At 42.1% G+C, this 18,963-nt stretch overlaps 1 protein-coding gene across 6 annotated transcripts in view; it reads right to left on the bottom strand.

Moving 5' to 3' along the window:
* FARP1 (FERM, ARH/RhoGEF and pleckstrin domain protein 1) overlaps nt 1-18,963 on the bottom strand; it is a 343,029-nt gene that overhangs the window by 88,147 nt on the left and 235,919 nt on the right. For all 6 annotated transcript variants that reach the window (XM_073348144.2, XM_073348134.2, XM_073348154.2 and 3 more), the window contains exons 6-8: nt 16,669-16,766; nt 4,874-4,988; nt 2,958-3,105 (exon numbers count right to left, since the gene is read on the bottom strand). In XM_073348144.2, coding sequence (XP_073204245.1) covers nt 2,958-3,105; nt 4,874-4,988; nt 16,669-16,766 — 361 coding nt within the window. The remainder of the gene's footprint in view (nt 1-2,957; nt 3,106-4,873; nt 4,989-16,668; nt 16,767-18,963) is intronic.

The raw sequence follows: 18,963 nt of genomic DNA, 5'->3' as shown, positions 1-18,963 counted from the left end.
GTCAGGAGCTATGAGTCATGCTACGCAAGGCTTTGTGTATGTTCACAATCAGATTGCACCATTTGAGCAGAACATTATTTTCTAATTAACCTATGCTAAAATTAGAGGAAGATTTAAAGTATTAACTATTTCAACTTAGTCATAAAAACTTAATTACTAATATCCTTATAAACCTGCTTAAGAGTTTCTTATGGTTATAAAAGCAGTTTCTACTGGATTCCTAAATGTACAGAACCACATTGCTTTGTATCTGCCACATCGGACAAATATACAAGCCTGATGCTGTTTGTTAGATCAGCCTGCTGTCTAACAAAGTTATATTAATGTCAATCATCTCCGCTAGGAAATTCAACAGCACAGCAGATGGGTTCTAAAAAAAATTCTAGTAAAAATAAACATTTGCAGTCAGCATTTATGTGATTTGTGAATGAACCTTTATTTTCCTTTTTTTATTTTAAAATCATTATAGTTTATTTTGCTCACCTACATCAATAAAGGAGAAATTTAGGGCCAGTCCTGCAAAGGGAACTAACTGCATGAACTCTTGTGCCAAGGAATCTAACGGATTACAGTGGGTCTGGGTTGACTGAAATGGGTAAGAGTCTGCACAGAAACATTTTTTTGCACGATTCAGAGCCTTAGGGATTGATCCTGCAAATGCTCAATATTGAGAGTAGTGCTTCCTATCATGGGGAGTCCCACTGAGGTCATACACAAGATCACTAAAAAGTGCTACAGTCAATGGCAGTTGTATTCAATGTCTTTCCAGGATCAGGCCCATGCCCCCAGAACTTTTAACTGGATCTACTTAGATGGACCCCTACACATGCAGAGACCTCGTGAAGTGAGTGATGTTTTGCTGAGGTGCAGGGATCCTCCCACAGACATCTAGTTGAAGGATTAGGGCCTTAATTTGTAATGCTTCCTACCGCTTTAAAACAAGGCTAAGGAAAATTTGTATATAGTGGATGTGGCTGCTCACATGTGTAACTACTTAGTCTATGTTCTTTTTTAGCAGCTTTCAATGTTCTTAGGCAGTGGTTCTCAACCAGGAGTATGCGTACTCCTGGGGGTACACAGAGGTCTTCCAGGGGTACATCAACTCATCTAGATATTTGCCTAGTTTTACAACAGGCTATGTAAAAAGTACTAGTGAAGTCAGTACAAACTAAAATTTCATACAGACAATGTATTGTTTATACTGCTCTATATACTATACACTGATATGTAAGTACAATATTTATATTTCAATTGATTTATAATTATACGGTAAAAATGAGAAAATACGCAATTTTCCAGTAATAGTGTGTTGTGACACTTCTGTATTTTTATGTGTGATTTTGTAAGGAAGTAGTTTTTAAGTGAGGTGGAACTTGGGGTACGCAAGACAAATGAGACTCCTGAAAGGGGTACAGTAGTCTGGAAAGGCTGAGAGCCACTGTTCTTAGGCATTCCTTCAATTGTTGATCAAGTGATCAAGTTGTGAGTTTACTGACATTTTCTATTTGGACACGTGTGCAGTTTTGTGGTGGGATTTGTTTTTTATTATTCTTAAAGTCTCCCCATTGGAACTGCTGGCTCAGAGATTTTTTTTTTTAAAAGGTCTAGAAGATCGATTTCTTTATTTTGAAAAAAAGGCTTGAAACTTTTGAGTTTCTTTCAAAAATTGAGGTTTTTGTTTTGCTTTTAAAAGGAATAGTTATTTTAATAATTGCAGTAACCCAAGTTTTAAAACATATTTTACTCAATTTTTTAACCCTCAATTTTGATGCAGAGATAGGGTCAGATGTTTTGGGCCAGAATGTCAGGTTGTCAGATAGGCCTATGAAGCTGGGGGGAAGGAGACAGGAGGAAGAGGCTTGCTGGACTGGGCAAAGGTAGAATGAAGAGATTGCTGCAAGGCCCTGACTGGGAGAAGCAACTAGGGATTAACCTAGATTTTGCAAAGCCCACACAAGGAACTCTATGGAAAGGCCCCATCTAGTTCTCTCCCACCTCTTCCTGACCCACTCCCCACACCTCCTAACACCCACTCCCCCACCTCCACATACTCACTACTCCCAAAACCTGCTAATTCATGCCTGCCTGAGACCCTCTTTCCCTGTTTATGATTAAGGCTGCGAGTCTGTCACAGAAGTCATGGATTCCGTGACTTTCTGGGACCTCCGGGACGTCTGCAGCTGGAGCTGCAGGTGTGGCTGACCCCAGGGCCACCACAGCAGCTGGTCCTGGCCACAGTGGCTGCTACTGGGGTGGCCCCGGGGCCAGCCGCACCAGCAGCTGCTTGGCAGCACCCACCGCCGGAGCAGGAGCCAACTGTTGGCCTCTGGGGCCTCCCAAAGCAGTGGTCCCCTAAGGCCCCCCAGAGCAGCTAAGATTTAGTCAGGGGCATTCATAGTAAAAGTCATGGACAGGTCACGGGCCATGTATTTTTGTTTATTGCCCGTGACTTGCCCATGACTTTTACTCAAAATGCCCATAACCAAATCTTGACCTAATTGATCATGCCCTGTGGCCTCAGGTGACCCACCTCAATGTGCATCAGGGTAATGAGGAGCTGTAGTCAACATGTAACTTTCTGACCATGGATCGGAGGAGAGTAGTTAGGGAAGTCAGTCTCTTCAATAGCTGGTGCTGGAAACAGACAGGGCTATGGGCTGGAAACAGGGGGTGGAGATCTAGCTGCTAGGGTAGGTGTGTGCAGGTAGTAAGGGGACCATAGAAGTGTGGGACCTTATGCAGTTACAAAGGTCTAAGGCCAACATTGCAAGTGACTCTGGGAGCATCCTGAAATTTTGGTGGTTCTGGGTGCCTGCTAGCCTTAATCTTCCGAGAGGGTGGCTGTAAACCAAACTAGACACATTTCACACACAGGCTGCACCACTGTTATAATAATTGCTTTTGCTAAAAGAACAGTCTGTTTTAAAGATTAAAGCCATGATCAGAGCAGCTCTAACCTGAAAAACTAGAATGCCTGTGTTGGCAACTGCCAGGTTGATCTTCGTCCCTTCCCTGTCCTTTGCTGGATGCAACCGGATTCCATACATTTCCAACCGACGGGCAATCTCTAGTAGCTGGAAATCTGATTCTGCTGGTGTCTGTCCACTTTAGAAACAAAAATGAAAAACGAAAAGCCAAGAGACTTGAATTCTCCACATCTATTAAACTGGAATCAAATTACTTCTTTAAGGAGCAAAAAGACATTTCATCATGGAAACTGGTTCCTGTTAATTAGATAATATCCATACGGCCACTCCAAGTCACCCAATCTCTAGCAGCTAGAACAATAGCTCTGTTCTCAAAGACCAAGATTTTTAAAAGCAAATAGTGATTCTGGATGCCTCAAATTTTTGGGGCCTAACTTGCGATACCTCAAAGAAGCCTGATCTTTTCAAAAGTGTTGAGCATCCATCTTCTGAAAATCAGGCCTATTTATGGTGTCTCTAGTTAGACACTCAGAAACTGAGATACCCAAAATCACAGCCACTTACAAATGTAATGTCTATCTCAAACAGAGCCCATGTCTCCACTAGGAGCTCCTTACCCGTGTATCTACACCAGTATACTGCGACAGCAAAGCATTCCTAGCTGTGTGCTTTGTACTGTTATAGTGAAACCACCCCTCCTGAATGAAACAAGCTATACTAGTAAAAGCACAGCTTAGTCTGTATAGCTGCCTCTACACTAGGGGCTACTGCTGGCAAAGCTATTCATACCCTTAACTGACAAAGGTATGCTGACAGAAGTCTGCACTGTAGAGCTAGAACTAGAACTTGAAAGAGCCTCCCTTAGAAGCAGAGAGATATGTGACCAGTTTTCACTTAAAATATAATTAAGCAGGGAAGCAGAGTTCTGGGCATCAGCGTTTTAGCAATTATGGCATTGCTATATTTTCTAAAATAAAAGAACATATTTCAGTTAACGTGTTTTCATTTTAATCACATGTTCCCCGCTGATGAAGTAAGAGGTCCCCTACCATGGGCATACCACCTTAAAAGCACAAATATAGATGCTCTTTCAATGAAGAATTCTAGCTCCCAAATTATAATAGTGTGGGAGGACACAAAAACAGTCATGTACACAAAGAATTTTTGCTGGTTGATTGCGTGTATCTTCAACCACTAACTCGAACAGAATTTTATATACATTATTCCAACAGAACAGTAAATTATATGGCTTACTGGGCTCATGAAAGTAAAAGATTATATGAATATTGCCTACTATATAATTGGGTAGGAGAAAGGAAATGTGCAAAGGAATAAGATGAAAGACATTGAGGGCAGTGAACATACATTTTGGGCACCATAAATGTTAAATTCTTCATATTAAATCATACAGTCCTGATTAACATAATTGTTGTTACAAAACCCACGAACGATAAACCCCAAACCTCACTTAATTCAAAATGCAATGGCTTGAGTTCTGAATGGTTCTTAGAAGCAGAAATTCCAGCCATTCTGCTCCTAACTGATCCTCAATCTCTTAACTCCCTTCTAAGACGCATTGCTTCTTCAGGTTATATGATACCTAATCTCCCATTTCTATTCAGAGGACCTCTCAGATTCCCCCCGGCTCACAAGCTTCCCCTGAAATTTATTTTTTGAGCCCTTTGACACCCATCTATGGAAGTGAAAGATATATTCAATGACAATTCTTGTGTGTGAAACAGGCTGACAAAATAATTGAATGCTAGAAAGAAAATCAAAATCAACCAATGCTCTTTAAACATCTTGTACATTGACACGAAAGGGCAAAAAGTAACTAACTCATAGGCCTGAAAATCTTTTATAGCTAAAGCTCAATATATGTTCACAGTTAGAATTACATTGAAGGAAAAAAAGGAAAGTTAATAAGAACAAAAGCTGGGACTTACATATGATTGCGGTGAAATTCCATGATTTTGTCTTCTAATGTTTCTTGTTGAGGTATATACTTGTTCTTCACTAAGTGTTCACGGTCTATGGTTTCATCAAAATCCCCAATCTCAGCTAGAGAGAGACAGAAAAATCAAAACCCTGTTTTTAATTCAGACAAGCCGAAAGACAGAGTAATAAAAGTATTATTATTCAGACAACCCAAAAGACAGAGTAATAAAAGTATGTTTGTCCAAATCTGCAACATGGTTTCATAACTCATTTTCATTATTGTATGTTCCACATATTCCTTATTGTCTTTATAGGTAACTGAAACAATGAGAAGTAGCCCAAGAGTAAGGGTTCTCCCATTCCCCACAACCCTATACATAGATTTTAAAAAAACAAATGAAATAATTTCAAAGATGTATTGATTTGGGTGTGTGGTAAGGATTGGTGGAGGGGCTTCCATTTGCTGATGAACATTTCACTGGAGCAGATCAGCTTCTGTCAAGGTCATTGTGGCACTCAACACAACAACAAATGTTCATTTCTTTCCCTGAACTCCACTCCCAAAGTTTTATGCAATTATGCCAAATTCGAAGACAGACACATTTTTGGGGTGGTTTCTTTGTTTTTAAATACATACATATGTTGCAACCCAGAGATTTATGAAGCATTTGTCTGTTTCGTATTTTGCAGTACTTCAAAACATCCAGTATTTTTCATTTTTCTCTGGCTTATTGTTATATTTTGTTTCTGTGAACAGAGTTTAATAATAAATCATTTCTCAGACTGAAGTTGCCCCCAACTGCTGAAGTTCTGTAAGTACAAGCATACAACAGTTCGCTATGTAACCTACTTTTCAGCTCTGCCACATTAGTGGGAAGTTGCTTATTTTTGGCAAGCTACATATGGGAATCAGAATATTTAATAGCATGTTGCCTGCTACTCTATCATACCTTATTTACCTGTTTCTGCTATCAGTTCCTTTGTAAAATGATATCCCCTCTTCCCATTATTACCCCAGGGTCCTAGGAACAGTACAATGAATGAAGGCTCTTACTGATCTTTGTCCACCCCTCTGTGAAAGATCAAGACACCCCAATATCCAAGCTGTATAGCTTTATTAATCTTTTATACCTAACTCGGTTCCTTGTAAAGAGACTAAATTAAAATCCAGGGATCATATGCAGACATAAATTCTATGACTTCCACCTCTGAAAAGAATTAACAGATGATACGTTAGAAGATCATGCCAGCCGTGCCATCAGCTCCTCGATACTCTACCTCTTCCCACTGCTGAATACTTTAAAAAGGAGAATCCTCCTGCACAGAAAGTCCATTGTTCCCTTTCACGGAGGCCACATCGGAACTATGGGTGCCACAGCTGTGCAGCTACAGTGCACCAGCTCTGTTGCCGGAGCACCATAACGCAGGCGCTTCCAGTTCCTATTGCAAGGGAAGGAATTCCCCCGTCACTGTCATCCAGTAATCCGCCTCCCTGAGGAGCGATAGCTAGGGTGATGGAAGTATCTTCTGTTGACCTATTTGTGTCTATACCAGCACTTAATGTCAGCGTAACTACAGTGCTCAGCAGAAGTTATGCAGCTATGCCGATCAACATTTGAAGTGTAGCTCACAGCTCAGGTTTCTATTTTGTCCCCAAGGTCATAAATCTTGAAAGTCATCCTTGACTTTGAATTTAAAAGGAAAGGAAAGATGTTTAAGGAAGAAAGAAGACTGCCTATCACTATCTCCATAACATCATGAAAATTTGACATTAGTTGACCCAGGCTCTTCTGAAAATATCATTCACATTTTACTTATCACCCATGCAAGTGCTTAAAATTCCCTTTTGTAGGGCTTTCCTAAAGCCCTACATTCTTTAAACTTCAAGAGGCCAAACGTATTGCAGCCAGACTATTCTCTCCCTACAGCCATATGACTTCTGCCACTTGCACTGCATCTACCACCCCCAAATCCATTTCAAATCACCCTCTGGGGCTTCCAAAACTCACCAGGACCGGTTCACTCTGACCTCATATCCACCTACTTTTCCCCCTTCCCTCCCCAGTCTCCTATTTCCATCTAAGACTCCTTTCTAGTGTTTCTCTATGGATAGGGCTGCACTTTCTGGACCTCACTTTCCCTCTGAGCCATTCCCTCTTTTAGTACCTTCCTGATCGTTTTAGCCAAAGGTTGATTTTTAACTACACCTCACTCTTCTCTTACCACATTAGCACATGGTTCCTTTCTCTCCTTGCTGTAACTAGCCTGAAGTAGTACTTCTAGTATCTCTAATTGCTTTTACGTTTCAGCTCTTCTCTTTTTATCTGCTCCATCCTTTTAGCTCCCATTTTTCCTTTCTGCATGAATCCAAGTACTAAAGCATATGCAGCATTCTCTGTTCTAACACACTTTCTATTGTGTTCTGAGATATTTTATGTAGCATCTTTCATATGAAATAATCTGTTTTGTAAGATATATGTTAATTTTAATATAACCCATTTGCTGCTCTCAAAATAGGATTTTGTATTAAGAGCAGGCTGTAACATCAGTGAAGATCCTCTGTGATAGGTACATCTTTGGCAGGGATTCCTGGAAACAGAAACCCATCATGCAAAGACCCGTTATGCAGAGGCGGATGCACACAGCATGATGATACAACGCCATTCTTCACCTCTTGCCTCCCTGCTCTTTCCGCTCTTATATCATTGCTGTCAGCAGCTGCTGATTTTATATTTATTCGGAAAAATACATCGAATAATTTTTTAGCCAATAAATAAATGTCAGAGACCATTTAAATACAATATTGAGCAAAGCAGATGAGATCCCATTATAGGAACTATCAGGGCCAATTCTCACAGAAAACATTTTAGGAGATACAAGATATCTTCAGTGAGAACTATAGTCACATGTGGTCCTAGGAGGGCTTGCTAGCACAACAAATTTGGAAACTCTACTATTACACTGGGGAGGTGAGATAATTATACAGGATTTTGGTCACTTGTAGATGGGAACAGACAATATTAAACTCTAGTCCATTAGAAATAACATGCAAGTATAATATTAAACACAGTTTAGGGGTTCATAAATCAGACTCTTATGTGTTAATTCTAAACATAATAGACAGATCCAGGACTAGGGAAAGAGAAATAAATCCCATTCACATCAAACTCTGCCAGTTTAAGATAATACAAAGGGTTCTGGAATCTCATTCCCTCAGTGACTGAGCCTCTTTCAGAGCACAACTTCCTAATATTATACAGGAACCTACACATTTTTAGCATAAAAGACATTTTTAAAATGTTCAACTTGTCAGAAATGTAGGTTCTGTCTAGACTAGGAGACTCTATAATTATTAAAGATCTAGTTAAATAACATTATCAGAGGCAAAGGAGTGAAACTGGTACAACTGAGAAAAGGGATTTTTAGTTTAAAAACTGTTTAAAACTTTGTCTTATTTTTGTTCATAACTATTTCACTGCAATGACTACTTAACATTTTGAAAAAAAAAGAAAAGAAATCTTTGGTACAGATTCAACACCACAAACCCTCCAATGTAGGTGGAGAAATGAACAATATACATTCTCTGACCACCTTGTCTCCAATATAAGACATCCACCAAAATCAATGTAACCAGAGTTCACATTTCTGATATTTCTCAGTTAAAAAAAAAAACAAGCAGAAAATTTGTTTTTAAAAGGAAATACATACACCTTTCAGGTATTCGTCACATATAATAATAAAAAAAATCCCACAAGCACAATTAAAATTATAATTTTATATATATAAAACAATATGGAAAATCCCATCTAGTTTAATCAACACCCAGACCTTCATCTGCAGAGAAGTCCTAATCAAATGTTATTTAAGACTTTTTCAGTGAAAAAAAAGAACCGGCTTCTTCTAGCAATTAAAAAACTCTGTTGCATACACCACAGTCTTAGTCTGGTGGGAAAGAGGAACAGTTCACTAAGGCTCAATCAATTTAGGTTTTTCTGTCCCTTAGCAAATCTCTTTTTAATGATGAACAGGCTAAAAGAGTAAATATTTTACTCCTTGCCTGTGATGACAGATCTCTCATCTCGTTCAACTTGCTCTTAGCATGGCTTTAATCCTATGGATCATTCTATCCTACTTAGTCTTCTGGTTATAGGCTGCACAACTTATCTTTCCTTGTTTATATCCTAACTCTACAATCAATTCTTTTCTATTTCCGGTGAGGGCTTTAAAAGAGTTCCCGCTCCACTGCAAAATCCAGCCTAATGACAGATCTTTGAAGTAGAGGGGAAGGAGAATGGGTAATAGAACACCCATAGGAAGAAAGTATGTCGATGAACTCAAGTTACTTTACAAGTAACCAACCTCTCTTTCTTTGAGTAATTGTCCTTATGGGAGCTCCACTTCACCTAACTCCTGAGCAGTGCCCAAACTGAGAGGGTGGGTGCTGATGAGTTCTATCTAGTACAGATTGGACAACAGACATCCAAAAGGCTGCATCAGATCTGGAAGCATACCCTATGATGTAGTGCTGGGAAAAGGTGTGAACAGATGATCAGGTGGCAAATTTACAAATGTCTTTGAGAGGACATTCTTGAGCAAAGCAATAGAGGCAGACTAGGGTTATGATGGAATGGGCAGTCACCCTGGTGGAAGGATGCATATAAGAGAGTTCACAGTAGGATAAAATACATCCTAAGACCCATTTCGGTAGTCTTTGGGCAGAAATAGGGGGTCCCTTCATTCTGTCTGCAAAGGAGACAAAAAGTCTAGAAGAGGCTCTGAAGGGTCTAGTTCTTTCTAGATGGAAAGCTAGTGACCTCCTGACATCCAAAGTGTGTGGACTAGCATTTTATCTATAGTTGTGCAGTTTAGAAGATGGGTAATTGTATGTCCTGATTAATGTGGAAGTCTGAGGAGATATTGGGGAGAAAACGAGGATGTCCCACTTCGTCCCAATAAAAAACGGTGTAAGGTCAATCTGCTGTAAGGGCTAAGAATTTCCTTACTCTTCTAGCTGACATAATAGCTCTGTGAAAAGAGGATTTCAAAGATTAGTGCAGGAGAGAGCACTCTGCTAAGGGCTTGAAGGATGGTCTCATCAGTGCACTGAGATAAGATTAAGGTCCCAAACCGGAGTAGGCCAAATTGTGGAAAAATGTTGGCCAGTCCTTCAATGAATCTAGAGGTTGTAGGATATGCAAAAACAGAGAACACACAACAGGTAAGTTGGAGGCTGCAACAGGTGACCTGGATGGACTCAGTGACAAACCAAGGTCTTTAAACTTAACAGGTAGTCTAAAATGTGTGTTTAGTGGGAATCAGAGGGAGACAAACCATGCTGGATGCACCTGAACTGGAGTGGTTTCCATTTATGAAGATCTTCCTTGTGGATGGTTTCCTACTGTTCAACAACATATTCTGCACTTCAAATGAGCAATCCATTTCTATGCTCAACAATCATCCAGGAGCCAGGCCTTGAAAGGTAGTGTGGAAAGATTGGGGCAAATAGTTTTCCCTGATTCTTTAGTCAGCAAGTCTGGATATCTCCGTTACTGAAAAAGTGATAGGTGAATCAGATCTGGGAACCATACCTGTTCAGGCCAGGATGTCACTATCAGGATGATTTTCACTTTGCCTGCGTTTTATCATTTTTAGGACTTTGGGAAGCAACAGTGTGAGGGGATGGGCGGAATATGCATACAGTGGGGATCGTGGTCATGAACTAAGGAAAGCATCTCCTAGGCAATTGCAGCCATGTCCTCCCTTTGAGTAGATCTTGTGAAACATCTTGTTGAATGATGTTCCAAAGAAGTCTAACTCTGGGAAGCTCCCAGTGAAGAATATCTCCTATAGGGTCAGATTGCTCAGTTCCCACTTGTGCTCTTGGCAAAAATTTCTTGTTGGCTATGGTGTTCTGTAGACAAGGTACGTATGCGGCTGAGATGTTGATCTGGTTGGCTATGCACCAGTTTCCAAGTTTTACTTCTTCTGTGCACAAGGATAGGGATCTTGCTCCTCATTGGCAGTTGATGTAATACATTGTTGTTCTGTCATCCATCATGACCCTGACTGGATAATCTTTGATTATGGGTAGAAAATGGGTTGCATGCATACCAAACTGCTTTAAGCTCAAGAAGAAGGATGTGAAAGGCAGATTCCTGAGGGGTCCACTTGCCCTGTACTGTAAGGTTTTCAAGGTTTTGAGGATGGATGGATGAATGAAAAGAACCTCCCACACAAGTCTAGCAGGGATCCTTCCGCCAATCAAAAGGCTTGATGACTTTTTGGGGAATGGATACTCGTTTGTTTAGGCTGTGCTTTTTGCGCATACAGACAGTCCTGAAGGCATCAGGAACATAATCTGGCATGAGGCGTCATGAATATGCAGCCTGCCATGTGACCCAACAAGTGCAGGTACGTTTTTGCTGATGTTTGAGGACGTAACTGAAGCCAGGTGATGAATCAATCTAATGGTAAGTAGGCCCTGAGTGTTCAGGAGTCCAGGGTGACTCCTATAAACTTGATACACTGGGTGGGTATCAAAGGGCTTTTGTGTGTTGAGTCTTAGTTCCAGTGTGTTGAACAGAACTAGAACCTTTCTGACTGCTGACTGTACCTCGTCGTAGGATTGGCCTTTGAGGAGCCAAGTTGTATAGGTAGGAAAAGACCACCACTCTCAATTCTCTTAGCTGGGCAGCCACCACTGGAAGAACCTTTGTGAAGACTCTCGGGGTAATCAAGAGGTCGAATGTAAGTACCTGATATTGATAATGTTCCTGGTCCAGAAAGTGTTTGTGAGAGGGATGCATTACAAAGTACTCATCCTGGAGGATGAGGGCCTCTAACACATCCTCTGGATTTAGAGACGGTATAATTGCTGCTAAGGTTACCATCTGCAGTGTCTGAGTCTGAATAAATGTGTTCAATATCAGTCTCCATTTCCCTTTCTTCTTGGGAATGAGGATGTATCTGGAGTAGAATACTCTCCCTATGTATGGAGAGGGAATTGATTCAACCACCCCCAGTTCTAGAAAGGATTTCACTTCCTGTCTTCGGAGACGTTGGTGAAATGGGCCCTATAGAGGGACAGGGAGGGTGGGTGGTGGGGAGGGATAGAGCTGAAGTGAATGGTGTACTCTGATGTCCAATTTCAGAGTAGCAGCCATGTTAGTCTGTATCTGCAAAAAGAAAAGGAGTACTTGTGGCACCTTAGAGACTAACAAATTTATTTGAGCATAAACTTTCGTGAGCTACAGCTCACTTCATCAGATGCATGCAGTGGAAAATACAGTGGGGAGATTTATATACACAGAGAACATGAAACAATGGGTGTTACCATACACACTGTAACAAGAGTGATCAGGTAAGGTGAGCTATTACCAGCAGGAGGGAAAAAACCTTTTGTAGTGATAATCAAGGTGGGCCATTTCCAGCAGTTGACAAGAACGTGTGAGGAACAGTGGGGAGAGGGGGGAATAAACATGGGGAAATAGTTTTACTTTGTGTAATGACACATGCACTCCCAGTCTTTATTCAAGCCTAAGTTAATTGTATCCAGTTTGCAAATTAATTCCAATTCAGCAGTCTCTCGTTGGAGTCTGTTAGTTTGCCATAAGTACTCCTGTTCTTTTTTCTGATGTCCCATGTGATTTGTTCCATTGAATGTTTGAAATGCAAACGATAATCCCCCATAAGGTGGGAAGTGGGAAATAGAGGAGTGGTACAGTGCAAGATCCAGATGGCAGAGTGATCGTGGTTCTCGTCAATATATCCAAATGGTCACCTGGTGGAGACTGGTGGCCAGGTGACCTGAGAGATGGAGGTTGATGGTCTTTTCATTTGAAACTTTGGCCTTTTCTTAGACAGTTTTCCAGCTTTGTTATATGTTTGAAACTGGACTGGGGGGAGGTGGGGGATGGACCTTTGGGCGGTTTGTGATCTGCTGTAATCTTTTTTGGTTGCAGGAGTGTAGATTTCGAAGGATTGCAGAGTCATTCTGGAGACTTAAGGAGTGGAAGGATTCATCCAGGTTGCTGCTGAAGAGTTTGGGGCCCTCAAAAGGAAAATTCTCCAATGTGTTCTGGATCTCCCTTGGGATACCAGAGGACTAAAACCAGGACACACGGCACATTATTATGACTGTTGCCATAGAATAGGATGCTGTGTCGCTCCGTCTAAAGATTCCTGTAATGAGGCCATGGCCACTAGTTGTCCTTCAGTGAGGAGTGCATGGAACTGGCCTCTTTGTTCTTGTAGGAGATATTCAATAAAATGAGTGAATTTACTGTAGTTTGTGTAGTTGTATTTAGTACTCAGGGTGTGGTAATTTGCTTCCCTGAATCCTAAGCAGACAGAGAGTAACTTTTAGGCCCCAAAAGGTCCAGCCATTTATGCTCTTCATTGTGTAGTTTGGGTCTGGAATGGTGCTGATTGTTTTCTTTATTTACAGCATCAACCATTAAGGAATTTGAGACAAGATGGGTGAATAGTTATTCTGCACCCTTGGAGGATACCTAATATTTCTTGTCTGCTCTTTTGAAAGTGCATGGGACAACGGCTGGTGACTGTCATACTGTTTTCACTGGCTCTAGCAGGGCATCATCATGGGGAGTCAAGTTGTGGGAGGGTCTCTATGAGGAGCAGCTTAAGTCTGTCTTCGCTCAGCTTCCTGGATCTACTCCCAAATCCTATGCAGAGCTTGAAACCTTGAAGGGATGTGTCTCCCCAGACAGCAGAGACTGCTTGAATGACCACTGGTGAAGGGAAAAGACTTTCTACAGGTATGACAGGATTTAAAACTCAGGGCTTGGGGCGTACCCATCAAGAAGAAAGGAACAGAAGGCTACAACCAACAGAGAGGCCCTATGGGTGGGGGACCACAAAAAGAAGGGAGGAGCCTCCTCCCCCAAAAAATCCACATGAAAATTGTGGAAGGAAAGTTAAAAATTTAAAAAAAAAAAAAAAAAGATAATAAAGATGAAAAACTTAAGAATAATGCACGGAAGGTAGCTAGGACTAGGGGTAAGCTATCCCAGACACTGCAGAGCAGTCGAGAAGGAATTGGAATGGTGGCAGGTCCGCCCTGCCTTGCATGCCCTCTGATCAGAGCACAATGGCATACTGAGTATGCAGGAGGAGACCATGCAGACACTGCTACCCAAAATCTCCGATCAGGAGCTGTGGAGCTCTATACCTCAAAGCAGCCCCCTGGGACTCTCATATTCACCCATCATATAGCTTTGATATATTTCATATAAAGTGTGCCATGTAAGTTATCATATGAAAGGTAATGATCTGATGAAACCAGTTGTTCTGTCCAAATATGTATATGCTCAGTGTGTATGAAGTTATGAAATTTTGCTGTATGGTTGTTGCTGAAATATGTTGTAAGTTTGAGAGTCTCTACTGGTAGATGGTGATCCACTCTCAGGAGGGTGTTAAGCAACCATTAATCAGCAGGGAAGTTATAAACAAGGGATTTACTGTAATGTAACAGGGCTGCCCAAGCATCACACAATGGGGGATTGCTCAACCCTGTGACTCAGCAAAGCCCACCAGGAAATGTCTGAGCTAGTGTTTTCCAGGTACATGGACTGAGGATACAAAACAGCGGACAGTGGCATCATGCCTTGGCCTTTCTCCTTCCCCATCTATGCTGGAAGCAACAAGAATGCTGCGAAGACAAAGACTTGAACTGAGGAGACTGGTTGCAGGCTTAAAAGGGGTAAATCTGTGTATTAAGAACTGTAACATCCATTGGGGTGAGAAAATTGCTTGATCCAAATACAACCTAGTCTAACAGGGTTTAAGATTTAGACTGTATGCTTACTTTTTTCTTTTGGTAACTATCTCTGACCTTTAGTGCCTGCTACTTATAAATCACTTAAACTCTATCTTTCTGTAGAGTTTTATATTTTATATTTATTTATTTATTTTTTATATTTGTGTGTGTGTGTTTTATATTTTACTTAAAACAGCGTGGTTTGGTTGAAGTGCTTGGGAAATCTCAAGCCAGGTACAAAGGCTGGTGCATGTCCTCTCTACATCTACATTCCTACCCATTACAGTAAACTTACACTGGTCAGGTTTCTGGCCAGGGCGAGATGGTATAGCTCTGGGATACAAGGCTGGGAAGCTGTGGGGAATGGGCTGGTGTCTTTCTCTGTCAGATTCGTGAGTGGCTTTGGGAGCATTCATGCAATCTCGCTGGGTGCGGGGCTCCACATGCTGTTGTGTTGAGTGACAGCAGCACCTGGAGGGGGGTTTCTGCCTCTCACTAACAAAGCATTGAGAGAGAGCCCAGGCTGGAGAGTTAAGGGGGCGCAGAGCTACCACAGTGCAAGGTTGTACCACAGGGATCCCACCATAGGGGAACATGCACATCTGAAGTGGAGCACCCAGAAGGACAATTATTCGAATAACTCTCTTTTCACGTTTACAGTCTCTCAGTTAGAGCTGGAGCTGGCCGTAAACTCTGCTTTGGTTCATGGCTGAAGTCAGAAGGCAGGGACTGACCTTCCAGACAAAACTCCTCCCAGCTTCCTGAGAAGCGTAAACACAGTTGCTGAGAAAATAAAAAGTTATGTACTTGTTCACCAGCTGCTTCTGTTACAATTCTGTTGAGACTCAGTCCCTTTTGGAACCACGTATGAAAAGCTTTTTCCTTTTAAAGGTTGAATTTTTTTCCCCTTAAAGTCTGGGCTGCAAAAACATTCAGCTTCAAAATGGTCCCAGGGATATAGAATTTCACTGAGGCTGCTCTTTTTATTTATTTCGTCTCTCACTACTGCTCAGTCATACAGGTCGTTGGAGGCCAAAGTGAATGGAGAGCTGTTGGCATATGCTTTCGGTCCAAACAGTAATAATGGGAAGAAACAGCTCACCTACAACACAGAATAGAGAGATCTACCCATCTTTACCAGGGATATACCTCTAAAGAATTTTGAAAATTTTTGTTAACTAAGATTCTATTTATGTTTGGCTGTGTGTGAGTACAAATATGCAGTGCTGAATTTTACAATGGCAATTCAAAGTGATGATCTATTATGGCTAAACATTTCTGGCACAATCTATATATCCTTCAAAGCCGATTTTTATAACATTATTCTAGATATGGGTTTTCATAAATTCTTGAAATGGAAAAAAAGGAATTCCCTTTTAAGTGATTACTTTTTATATCTGGAGGACAAAAGTAGTTTTGACATGCTGATATGAGTGAAAGTATGATCTGAACAAACATTCTTTTTTCTCATGTGTCTGTATAAAAACAAGTTAAAAGCTATTGTTTTTTCTCCTCCTATCACTTCCATCAGGACTATGATTTAGTCTGTCATTCTAAGCATATTTATTTACTCTGTTCTAGACACTACACAGCTCTCCAGGAATCGTATACTCTACTGACATGTTAAAAAGTTAAATATAAATTATAAAACAAAACAGGAATTCAGTTGAAGAATTCAACCCATTTGCCACTCTGCAGAAACTGCTCCTTGCAGAGTCCTGGCAGGCTGTCAAGCACAGCTCTTTGAAAATGCAAACAAACAGCAAAATACAGATTCAATGCCCAGGATATTTCTGAGCACCTGTTCTTTACTTGAAATAATAAAATGTATATAAATACACACACACACACACACAGTGCCACACAAAACATGTAGCCTTTGTAAAGCCTTTTTATGCTGTACTGTACAGTTTAACATGCTGAAGATATGTTCACAGGCAACTACTGATTAACAGCCTGACAAAGCATCTCCTGCCCACCAACCCGTTTCTGTTTCTATAAGGAGGGGAAAAAAGCAGAACTTACACTGTACTATGTGTGAGATTAAGAGTGCAGCACTGGTGTCATTACATGTTAGCCTGCCTTCTACCAGGTCTTGCTTCACTTGCAATGCAAACAGGTACCTGCAAACACAAAAGTGAAGAAAGTCACATACAAAGCGCTAAGGAAAAAAGCAGTAACATGATGATTCATAATCTGGCAATAGGTACCTTTTGCCTGTTGGAATCTATACAAGTGATCTGAATTTCTTGAGTTTTAGAGACTGAATAAAGCATAACAATAACGTGTTAGTCTTTAGAGTTTTCCATAGCAGCTGCTTTTCACAGTCAAGACAGCCTAAATGTCTATACAAAGTAATGAGCACGGGAACTGAAATGACAGCATAGACAAAACATGGTCGCCATTATGTGCTCAGCAACAGTTTAACAAGCAGCCCTAGACATTGGAGCCTACTTTGTCAAGAAAGAATGCTGGATAAGGCGCTGGAGTGGAGTTATCTCCTACTGTTTGTAAGGTGCCAATGGAACTTCCAATTAGGCAGCTACCAGAGAATGATCTCACTGCATAGTAAGTGGTGGCAGCTGCTGTCTGGCGTGTAGGAAAAGGCGTGTGGCCCATTCAGGGGATAGATAGATGGCTGAGTGTGAGAGTGACTTGCTGTGGGAGAGGGGAGACTACATTGGTGCAGGAAAAGCCTTCTTTTACCTGGACCAGGTGGAGCAGCAGGAACAGCAGCACAGCAAACTTTGCTCTCTCAGAGTCATGGCACCACATGGTAGTAGACTGGTGAGAACCGGGAAGGGGGGGGAGGAGGAAGAGGGAGCCTCCCCCTTCCAGTCAGCAGGGCTGGAAGCAGGCATTTTGTGGGAGAAGGAGAAGGGGAGGGTGTTTCAAACTCATCAGTTCAGGGCTGTGGCAGACCAGTAAGAAAGGGATGGGGACCCCTCTTGCAGCTGGCCATAGCAGGTGTGTTAGAGCAGATGGGGGAGGGAGGTCCAAACTCAGCTCAGAGGGGATGGAGTGGGGCTCGAGGGGTCCTGTGAAGCCAGGGCTGGGATTCTCACCACATGGGCAAGAGGTTGAACCCAGGACCGGAGTGAGCAGATCCCAGGCTAGTCTATCAGTCTACCAAATGGATTCCCCTCTATTGGGAAGTATTGGGCAGCCTGGGGAAGTAAACACTCCCAGTGGTGAACTAGAGGCATTCCCAGGTGGGGGAGCCAACAGCGAATTGACTGGGAAGCTGCTTCCAAAGTTGTGTCCACAGCACCACAAGGTTTAGTAGTGGGTCACCCGGAGCCAGGACATTTGAATGAACAGATTTCAGTACAGGACAGCAACACGACTGGCCAGGGGGTGTGTGACCAGCACCAGGTGGAGGCTGTAGGGGAAGGTTGTGAAAGTGAATCCCTTCCATCCAATGCTGCAATGGGTGTCTGTTGGGGGGACCTCTGTGGGGTTCAGGGAACTTTGCTCCTTTTACTCTAGGGGAACCTAAGTGGAGGAGGAGAAGGTGGTCACCTCCCCTACCAGAAGGCAGCAGCCACCGAACTTAGAGAGGCAGCAGAACTAGCAAATAGGCCACGGCGGGGATCTGCTGTCCTAAAGTTTTGTCTGGGATGTCTGGGTTACACACACCTTCTACAGAAGCCAATGGCATTACACAACTGTTGCAAGCCAACCTTTAGTTGTTGCAGGAGCTGGGTGCCTCAATGGGCAGGTGTGTGTGTGTGGGGGGGATCTGGAAGTGGTAACAATGGAAACTCAGCATGGGCTTGAGCGTGGGAGGCAGGCAACAGGCAGACATGGCAGAGTCCTTACGAGGGGGTGATTTATAAGCACCCTGCAACTCACTTACTGATAGGGAACGTGAATTCACAGGACAGAACTGCTGCCCCAGGGCCAGCTAGGGGGCTACATGGGTGGTTAGAGCTGGGGAAAATTGGGAAGCCGCCTTCCTGATCTACGCTGGAGTTCCTGCAGAGGCCTATCCAGACAGAAGCCCAGCATTGTTCAAATAGATGCATATAATCAGGCGGGCATAGAACACGTTTGGGGGCATGGCTTGGTTTCACTATGATGAACTGTTTAGATTGAACGTTGCAACACAAACTGGGATCTGATGGGACATACCGCATTATACACCGTGGTATATGAAGACACTATGAAGGCCTGGTTTCCACACTAACAATGGCCTGTTCATTCTGCAGCAAGCCTGCCAGAGGCCTGAGGCTCATAATCACATCTGCTAGGCATTTAATGAAAGCAGTCGTTTTCATCGCATCTGCAAATTCAGGCATGTGAAATGCACTTTGGGGC

Source organism: Lepidochelys kempii, chromosome 1, assembly GCF_965140285.1.
Source record: "Lepidochelys kempii isolate rLepKem1 chromosome 1, rLepKem1.hap1, whole genome shotgun sequence".
NCBI classification, from domain to species: Eukaryota; Metazoa; Chordata; order Testudines; family Cheloniidae; genus Lepidochelys; species Lepidochelys kempii.
The sequence above is the reverse complement of the archived record's forward strand: the minus strand, read 5'-3'. Positions and strand labels throughout refer to the sequence as shown.